Source organism: Lagopus leucura, unplaced genomic scaffold (assembly GCF_019238085.1).
Source record: "Lagopus leucura isolate 7727_CA_CO unplaced genomic scaffold, USGS_WTPT01 Super-Scaffold_100073, whole genome shotgun sequence".
NCBI lineage: Eukaryota > Metazoa > Chordata > Aves > Galliformes > Phasianidae > Lagopus > Lagopus leucura.
Genome location: NW_024962314.1, coordinates 289,411 through 299,401, shown reverse-complemented (window position 1 = coordinate 299,401; position 9,991 = coordinate 289,411). Strand labels below are relative to the sequence as shown.

General features: G+C 43.7%; 1 protein-coding gene across 11 annotated transcripts in view; it reads right to left on the bottom strand.

Moving 5' to 3' along the window:
* Window positions 1-9,991, bottom strand: part of IGFN1 (immunoglobulin like and fibronectin type III domain containing 1) — a 28,868-nt gene that overhangs the window by 11,060 nt on the left and 7,817 nt on the right. For 4 of the 11 annotated variants that reach the window (XM_042887134.1, XM_042887142.1, XM_042887136.1 and 1 more), the window contains 11 exons: window positions 9,309-9,377; window positions 8,684-8,806; window positions 7,305-7,444; window positions 6,747-6,846; window positions 5,866-5,913; window positions 5,324-5,369; window positions 4,835-5,009; window positions 4,119-4,232; window positions 2,990-3,161; window positions 2,148-2,420; window positions 6-1,501 (listed from right to left, as the gene is read on the bottom strand). In XM_042887134.1, the coding sequence (XP_042743068.1) occupies window positions 6-1,501; window positions 2,148-2,420; window positions 2,990-3,161; window positions 4,119-4,232; window positions 4,835-5,009; window positions 5,324-5,369; window positions 5,866-5,913; window positions 6,747-6,846; window positions 7,305-7,444; window positions 8,684-8,806; window positions 9,309-9,327 (2,706 nt within the window). In that variant the 5' untranslated portion in view covers window positions 9,328-9,377. The remainder of the gene's footprint in view (window positions 1-5; window positions 1,502-2,147; window positions 2,421-2,989; window positions 3,162-4,118; window positions 4,233-4,834; window positions 5,010-5,323; window positions 5,370-5,865; window positions 5,914-6,746; window positions 6,847-7,304; window positions 7,445-8,683; window positions 8,807-9,308; window positions 9,378-9,991) is intronic. The other 7 variants (XM_042887137.1, XM_042887141.1, XM_042887145.1 and 4 more) reach the window with 7 other exon arrangements.

The window sequence follows — 9,991 nt, the reverse complement described above, 5'->3', positions numbered from 1 at the left end:
CCAGCTGGGAGACCATCCTTCCCATATGGAAACCCAACTCCCCCTGCACCAGCTAAACCTGCAGCACCAACACCAGCTCCAGCTGGGAGACCATCCTTCCCAAATGGAGACCCAGCTGCCCCTGCACCAGCTAAACCTGCAACACCAACACCAGCTAAACCTGCAGCACCAACACCAGCCCCAGCTCCAGCTGGGAGACCATCCTTCCCATATGGAATCCCAACTCCCCCTGCACCAGCTAAACCTGCAGCACCAACACCAGCTCCAGCTGGGAGACCATCCTTCCCAAATGGAGACCCAGCTGCCCCTGCACCAGCTAAACCTGCAGCACCAGCCCCAGCTCCAGCAGGGAGACCATCCTTCCCAAATGGAGACCCAACTCCCCCTGCACCAGTGCCACCAATGACAGCCCCAGCTTGGAGTCCATCTTTTCCATATAACGGCCCAAATTGCCCTGCACCAGCTACACCAGCACCACCCTTTCCATACATAGAGCCGGCACCTTCCAAACCAGCACCACCAAGCCCTGCTTCCATTCCTGCTGGTAAACCATCCTTTCCATAAGGTTCACTTGACTGACCATGCTTACCATACAGATCCCCCCTTTTAGCATCAACACCTGCCCCAACTGGCAGACCATCTGGACCATATAAAACCTCCATTTCTCCTACAAAGCTGCCACCTGCACCAGGCCTGCCCCCATCTCCAGCTGGAACACCACCTGCACCATACAGCAAGCCAGACATTCCTGCCTGACCTACATGACCACCAGCATCAACTAACAGGTTGCCTTTGCTGTAGGGAGACCCTATTTCTCCTTCTCTATTTATACTGACTGCATTCATATCAACTGCAGCAGGCAGACCATCCTTGCTATAGACAGAATGTGCACCTCCCACTCTGGCTGAACCAAGATTGATTCCACCTGACACAGAACTTCCATCAGTGGCATCTAAAGTCTTCATACCACCAAAGGCAGCTCCAGAACTAGCATCACCTAGTTTAGCATTCTTGTCATGCCAAGAGTTCGCACCTTCTGCATCACCCATGTCAACATCAGCTGCACCTAACATGCTATCATGTCTACCATCTACAGAATGAGATTTAGTTCCTCCTCCTAATCCATCATCAGTATCTCCTCTGCCTGACATAGAACCCTGACTGTGTACATGCCTCAATCCAACTTTGTCTTCTCCAAATTTTAATCCAGTGTCCTCTTCTCTAGCAAACTGCCCAGGCCCCACGATTTCATCTCCAATTTTGTGCAGCCCTTCTTTTCCTAAAAATTTATACTCTCCATCAGCATCAGGGGAGTAGCCTTGACCGCCGCCGTGGTCACTCCTGTGCCAGCCCCCTCTTTTCATGCCAGCATCCATAGGATGATCTTCATCGCCAACATACTCTCCATGTTTAAGCCTCTTGGCTCTGTCTTTATCTGGCGTTCCCTTCTGATGGTCAGATTTTTCATGTTCCTCATCCTGTATCTTTGCCTCTCTGGCATCTGTATTGAAGACGTAGTGTTTGATTGGAGGAGAAATAATTTAGAGCAAAAGAAAGATAAAAAAGCAACAGGCAATCAGTATGTCACCTACTGCATCAACAACCACAGAAAACATGTCAGCATTAGTTACTTCATTCTAAGTCACAGAAATACAATTTATTTCATTTAAATAAACTTATATTCAGTTCAAACCCTAATTTTATTTGTCACACTAAGACAGTTTTATATTTCTAACAACTACTTTTAGCAAAACTTGCTTGTTACAAAAGAACAAAACAAATAAAAGCAAAAAGGAAAAACCAACTCTTAGGAATGGAAAAAAGAGGGCACATCTCCAGCAGGATGAGTCCAATTAATAGGACCATAGGCAGTATCTGGGATTCATTCCTTCATGCCTTCTTCCTCCCTCCAGCCCTGAATGAGTTACAGAACATCCTATGCACAGAGAGTCCATCAGTTCCCAACTCTGAAGCAGGACCTCACGTCAGGACAAACAACAAGGGAAAATGCTGTCACATCTCAAGAGGAAAGAAGGTCCAATCGGACTGCCATTTCTACAAGCACTACTTAGAAACTAGAGGCTCCTCATCTCCCTTCTCAGCAGCCAATAAGACATTGAGGGAACATGATTTGGAGTGTCACTTACGCTCTACAAGAAGCCAAGCCCTGGAGGAGCAGAGTCCAGTGTCGAGGGTGTACAAGCCGCTGTCAGTGGTCACAGCATTTCTGATGATAAGCTGGTGGTTCAGACCATCGGGGCTCACAGAGATCTGGTGCTTCTCACTTGCCTCGAGGGGATGGGCTTTATGCAACCACACAGCATCAAAGCAGGGAGTGCGCAGGACACAATCAAACACAACATCTTCGTCCTCGTGACAATGCAGATCGCTGAGCGGCTTCTGAAATCTCACAGGGATGGCTGGAATGGGAAAAAAGAAAGGAAATGGAGCCAGCTCTGTCTTCCCAGAAAGATGTGTTGCTGTTGAAGGAAGAAAGGGACTTGCTATGCCTGTGAACACTGCATCAGGCAGCAAAAAAAAACTGGGATCTGCTCCTGTGCCCAGTTCTACAGGATAGAAAGGCAGGTTTTGGTCTTTTTGTTAATCTTAGCATCAACATTTATACCACCCATCACTGCGATGTGCCATAAATTTGCTGTCATTAATCTATTTCAGCAGTATGACATCACCATTAAGGTTGGCAGTTATTATCCTGAGCTGACAAAAATGCAGCATAAACTCATGAATTTGTCCTTTGCCATCCAGAGCTGAGAACCCAAACCTCGTCCTGTGGAATACAAATGCAGCATCCATCCACGACGATCACCTGTTCTGTACCTGTGTCATAAGGAGCAAACCCTCATGTGGCAACACAAAAACCACTTCTCTGCTGTTATCAGCTGTGGCTGCTGAGCTCTGCATATGGCCCTATGTGAAAAATACATTCTTGTTACAGCTGCCCATTACCCATATCCAACTCAAACCTTACATTCAGCATCCAGCTCAGTTGAGAAAATAGGTACATCCTCCACTTTGACTTGATACAAGCCTGCATCTTCTGGATGCACATCGTTGACAATAAAATGATACCTCTTTCCAATCTGTCTAAGGTAATACTTTCTGTATTCATCCCCAGTTCCATAACGGACCTTCTCACCATCCTAGGAAGAGAAACAAAGCACTCTCAGAAGCAGCATACAATTAGCAGAAGGCATTTAAAAAAAAAAAAATCAGGCTAAATTTTTTGCTATGAATGCTTTCTTGATACCAACGAGAAACAAGAGAAAAGTCTACACTGCATTCCAACTTGCAGTGGGCAGTGCTCACTGTTCATACAAAACACAGGCAATTAAATGTGCAATAAGACCTGCACAGAACAGTGTCTGACTCTCACGTTAGGCCAAGTGCTTTACAAGCTTATGTAAGGTTTTGAAGCTTAACTAATACACAGCTGCTGCAACTTTGAAGATTTAGTATCTCCACAAACAGAAAAACAGGCAAGTTTGCCACTCTCCCATGTGTGACACATCTGCTGTGACTGCACAGATTGCAATTTGGAAGCCCTTACTCTGACCTCCTCTTTAATTCAGCCCATTTTCCCCTGTGCTAAAGCTACTAACGACAATTCTACTGAAATGTATCTTCCAGAAAAACATCCAGCGCGCCGATCACACAGGCATCACAGCAGAGTGACTACAGGACTCCGTGGGATGTCTTCCTTCCTGGATGTCTCCTTTCACAAAATTGAATTAGAATGGTGTATAACACTCAAGTGAATTAAATCTGTCTTTCCAATATGAGAGCACGGAATTTGTGCATCCTGAAAGCCATAGTTAGAATTTCCTCTTACCTGAAGAGCTCTGGAAGTCAACAAGATGTCAGTAACTGGCTGAAGTCTTTCTGCTGTGCTAGGATCAATAAATCCTAAGCGATATTCACCACTAAAAACTATCTGGACCACCAAGCCAACACTTTTTACCTAGTCAGGTAAGGACTCTGCAATGGACAGACTTCTTTAAGACACTTTCTTGTTCCCAGATGCTGCCCAATCAATAAAGCATTTCATGCAGACAACTACAGCGTCAGAAGAACTGGCCAACTCATTTCTCCTCTCCTACCTTAAGCAGATAAATGTTGCTGCTAGCACTTTTCAGGTCCATCTCCACAGTAAACGAAGCACTTCCATCCTTGTTGACCTTAATGTGTTCCATGTATTTGATACTGTGAATTAACTGGAAAAATAAAACAAAAACAAACCAAAATTAACAACAAGAATTTAGTAAAAAGAAAGGTTACCATGACAGAAGTCCTTAAGCTGTTGAACTAGTGTGAAATCTACCTTCCATCTGCACAGAAAAGAGCCACCTCTAACTGCATGTGTATGGAAGAAGCACCTGTAAGTTTCCTGAGTTGCCTCCTGTGGGCAAATTGTATTTAACGTGTGATGCCCTTCATACAACCTACAACCTCTTCCTGCCCAGGTTTCCACATGGTTTGTATGTGCATATAAATCCCCAGTTTGGTGTTCAAATTAGCTAAATTGTGTAATTGACTGTCTCTGAGGATATGCAATTTAATCAGTGGAACATCCTGAACTCAGGATCTCCTGAAATTTATGAAGCCAACTTCAAAAAAGTCAGTAGCATTTCGGTCCACGTGTAAAAAACAGGACTTTAAAGCATCGCCGCAAATCATTCCTTGCCATACAATAAAATTTTCACCTTCAAAGCAATTTAGGAAGGTCTCAGTCTGTTTTCAGAAGCTACTGAGTAACTGTAGGACTTGGCAGTTTGTTTAGAACTCGGTGCTTTCAGTGCTTCAGTGCTTATCCTACCTTTGCTTGTTCATTCTCCGTATCCTTCCTCAAATCCTGCAGCGCTCTCAGCATGCCACGGAAGTCAGAAATTCCATACTTGATACAGATTCTCTCATAATCTTTCTTATCTGCATGCAGTAACAGTTGGAAGACCGCATCTTTGTCCAGTACTTTTTGTTTTGGTAGTGGAGCCCTTAGAACCAAGAAGAAAAAAAGATATATCAAGAAATTTGGACACAAAACAAGGCGTCTTATTCCTCTACACTTCGTCCTCTTTTCAGCTTTCTCTGTTATTTCTGTAGTTTATTTGTCCCTGTGCACATAGAAAAGAAAAAATGGGACCTTTTGGGGCCTTTTGGCCTCACAGAGGGTGGCAGGTTGTTCTCCCACATCTCTCCATATGTGAGCAACTTCAGAAACAAAGAGTTGACGTGAAGGTTTAAGAAGCTATCACACCCAGAAGCATCTGGGAAGCTTTAAGATGGTCTTCATTACATGGAGGCTTACCGCTTCTTCAGCGTCTTCTTGAGGTCCTGAAGACTCTTTTTCAATTCTATTACAGAGGACAAAAAGGAAAAGGAATCATTAATTGTAACAGCTCAAAGCCCTATTTTAACATGTCGTCTTACCCAAAGGTAAGCACCAAGCAGACAGTATGCACAGAACTCTAGAAATTTATCACCTTTTCCTACTCCATTCTTTGCAAGTTTGGGGTAAGTTTCAAGGCCACAAAAGACAGAGAAACTCCTAAATTATATTGCTGGGTTTTTTTTCCCCATTCAGCATGGGGACAATTTCTTCATGTTCCTTTTGTTTCTGCTGTAATGTCTCAAGAATTAATCATTCTACCCCCTGTTAAAGACTGGGAGGCGGGGGAGAGCTGGCAATACTCTCCTGTTCCTTCCTCAAAGACCTTTGGCATTTTCTACATTCACCATGCAATGTCTGACTTCGTGTTGATTCTTCTCCTCACACAAACCAAGGAGAATAAGTAGTAATGTGCCAGACTGAGCAGCGTTCAGTATGCCAAAAATATTTATCTAACTCACCTTCAGCAGGATGGCCAGTAACGTAGTTTGCTTTCCTCTTAAAGCCAACTGGTAGTTTAGAAGAGAAAAAACAGGAAAAACAATCCATCAGGTAAACAAGATAACAGACTATATATCAGTAAGACTATGAATTATAAAACCAATACATCTGTCATTAATGCAAGAGGAAAATAAATTCTAGCTTGGATTTCCTTGTCAACTTGATGCTGATTCCTTGTAATATACATCCTTAACACTGTATTTCTACTGCAATTGCTTCTGTGCTCATTAGATGTCTAGGTCTCTACCCTATAAAGCTTGTATTTTAAGTAATGTTGGGAAATACTGGTATTTCTTTAGAGAGCTAGGGTGCAAGGATTACCAGGCACAATGCAGGTAATTGCTTTCTAAGCTTATTTCATAGGTAGGTAGGTGAAGCAGAGACTTCCAAAGTAGTCCACACCTTCAGCTCCAGTACAGAACAGTCAGCTATATTTTAGCCATTAAGAACACATCTCTCTCCACTGACTATGAAGGGGAACAGTGGGCTAGGGCAGGTGGAGACATTTGAGATGAAATGAGATGGATCCCCCCAAAAAGACTGCCTGAATTGCCCAGCATCATAAAGGATCTAGTCAATTCAGCACTAAATCCAGAGCTTCTGAGCATGGTCTAGTGCAACAATCACAATATCCAGCTTCTTCTGTCTTTTCTTAAAGCTCATGTTGTCATGGAGCACCAAAGGGGGGGGAGTTGCCAGAACTCCAGTTCTCAGTGAGAAGAAATTAGCTCTCCACACTGAAGATGCTTGGACAATGCTCTGGGCACCCACTTGCAGAGGACAGTGAAGCCCAATGTTTGGGACCACAGGATACCTGCATTACAGAAACTGTCAATCCTACCTTGTATGATCCTGAGGCCAGCAGAACATGAAGCTTCCCCATATTCATTTACAGCAAAGCAACGGTACAAATCAGAGTCACCGGCAGTGATTTTATTTATCTTAAAAAGAAGAACACAGTAAGAACTCAGTCATGCACTGTGGTTCAGTTACACAAATCCTAACAAAACATTACTTGCTGGAATTTCAGATCTTCTGTTCCTACAATTCTGCTCAACTTTTGTGCTGTTTCAGACCTGGTGACATCTTGATCAGCTTTTCTTTGTGAAACACTTGGACCATTTTCTCCCTCGACACGTTTTAAGAGAGGAAACCCACATCATGAAATCACCTCTAACCTTTGGAACCTGCATCTATCTCGACCTTCAGATCCTCTTCCTACTTCATCCTGATCATTGTCACGTGGATGGAGTGATGAAATTCAGTTCCATGCTTTTCTAGTACTTGGTCACCCACACACTTCTAATTGCTGATGCTCTCTCCCCCGGCACCCACTGCACATTTATACATTTCATTGCACTCTTTGTCCTGTGTGTGCTCTGCAATATTTGATCTTTACCTGCAGAATGTGTTCGCTTGTAGCTGGACTGTAGAACGTCAGATATTTGGCAGGATCATTTATTTCTCCTTTTGCACGTTTCCATTTCACCTCAGGGGCAGGGACACCCTTGACCACAGCTCTGAATATGGCATTTTTACCTGTCAAAAGAGGCAAGAAATTAGTTTTTGAACGTGAAGCCTCATGACAGGCTCCCTGTGTTATCAATAGAGCATTCTTCAGAGTAAGCCACCACTGCTGTACCTTAACTGTCTGCAAAGAACAAATGGGAGGACCCATGCAGGCCAGGGTGTTTCCTCATGTGCTCTATACATGTAATCTTTTCTGAATACCTTTCTCATCTGCTGGCCTGGCACTCCCTTCCACTCCAAACACAACAGGCTCTGTTATTTGAGGATGCGAGGAAGGGAGAAGAGGATGGTGCTCACCTGTGAGCTCCCTCCTTCACCTCTGCTCCTCTAACAACCTGAGTATCCTTCATCTGACCATTGAAATCCCCAACAGCATCACCACTATTTAGTGCAAATGCTTTTTTTTTTTTCCTGAAGAGCTTCAAAGCCATAGGAATACAATACAACAATTCAGAGATGTGACTCATGAGTAGGTAAGTGGGAGTGTCCCACTGGGATGGTAATGGAGATCAGTGGATGTAACTCATGGAGGAAACGATTACTATCTTTCCTTTGTAACAACTTTGGTCTTCAGATGACCCACAATGTAAAAGCATCTTCCCAGAAAGTCTTGCAATATTTTCCACACCCTTCTAAAGAGTCACCACCAAAACCAAGCAGGTACGGTGCAGCAAGCTCTGTTGGCCATGAAGCCAGCAGATTCTCACCAAAGGGCATTTCTTTCAAACTTCTTTTGAGACTGCAGTACCAGAACTACCTATTATTCAAAGCTGATTCCAATTGATTACACTTCTGTCAAATTCTAACAGCTAGGAGTACCTGTTAACAGATACACTGAACAAAATGAGGCAGTGATGATATAATTAAAGATACTCACAGTGCATTTGCATAAACAGTGAACTCTGTTTTAGTGCCTGACCTTAATGCCCTAGTATTTTGTATATGAGCTATGCACAGCCTCTATTAGATGAAACAACAAAAAATTCAGATAGGATGATACAGCACTGCCTTGCTTCATACACGAAACTTGCTGGTAGAAGGAAGGAAACACCACTAGAGGCCACTGCACTCCTTCATAACATTTCAGGGGACAATGAGAATCGACACAAAGGCAGGAGAAGAAATGAAGAGTGCTCGAAGCTGTTCAGTCTGCTGACTCAGAGTTGAGACATGGAATCAAGGCTGCAGGTCCGCAGCTTTCACTGGTGGTTTGGGTTTCTTTCATTTATTTCTTTTAAAGAATCTCACCTTCCTGCAATGTTAGACTGACAGGTTTCCGCTCAAAGTCCGGTGTGCTGCATCCTTTTGGAATCTTATCCACAAACTGGGTAATGTGAACTCCTCGGATGGAAGATTTCTGGAGAGTTTTCACTAGAAAGACAAGGAAAAAAACACATTCCATTAAGATAACATGTTTACGCCTTAGAAATGGTCTCACAATCCACATAATCTCCCTGTAGAACAGTAACTGCTTCTGCTCAGCCTTTATTGAGCCAAGACCTCTCCATTCTTATGCTACAGGCTGGGAACACGCCTGAAGGCTGGGGGATTTCTGCCTGTGACTTTGTGCTGACTTACTGCAAAGCTATGACCAAAGTGGGAAGATCTGCAATCAAGATGGCAATCCAGGAGCAACGTCAGCTAACATGCCCAGCAATGCTTTGGACAGAGAATGCTTTACATCAATACAATTTCAAAATCTGGCATCAGGAAAACACTGCTGCAAAGGTCAGCACAACCCAACAAGCCTATCAGCAGCGTCTCTTCTCACCATGGTGAGGTAAACACCTCATTGCAAATAACACCAGGAACGAGTTGGGCTTATTCTCAGGTACAGTGCATACAGGTTTCACAGCTGTGACTGTTCTCTCACCTCCTGGACGGGTTGTCATGGTGCTTTGCTTGGCTGCTTGTGGTCAATACAAATAGACTACAGGTCCTCCTGCAAAGAAAAAACATTTCATTACTTGCAACTCAGAAGGAAAATGAAAGACCTCAATATTGCTTGCTTTTATGATGCAGCTTCTCCTTCCTCACTCGCTACATCCCAGCTGAGAAAGGCCTGCCAGGCAACACAGCTCTGCTGCCTCTTTCCAAAGCACATAACAACAATTTTGAACCACCAGCACAACACAAACCAGGTAGGAAAATGCCTGGAGGGCCTAAATGGTAAACAAACACATCTAACAGCATCCTTCAGACACATTCCTCGTTTCCATGTCATCTGGCTTCCCTCCAAAACCTCCTCTCGTGTTTCAAGCAAATATTACACCACATGGCACTCACATGGTGAGTTCTGATGGATGGTAAGAGCAGTTGCTGAGAAGAAAGCTACAGAGATGGATGTCTGAACTGAGGCACGAAGCAGGAGCACATCCTGATCTAAATTAGCTTGTCTAAATTAGCAACAAGCCTCAGTGCAGACCATAAGCTACTATTTACTCTAGAAGGAAATGGCAAAGTGTAAATTTGGCATTAACTAGTTATTGTCTCTTGTGTGACCCTTTGCTGAAGCTGCTTCTTTCTCTGTATTTATAAAGTGGTCAACATGTAAAG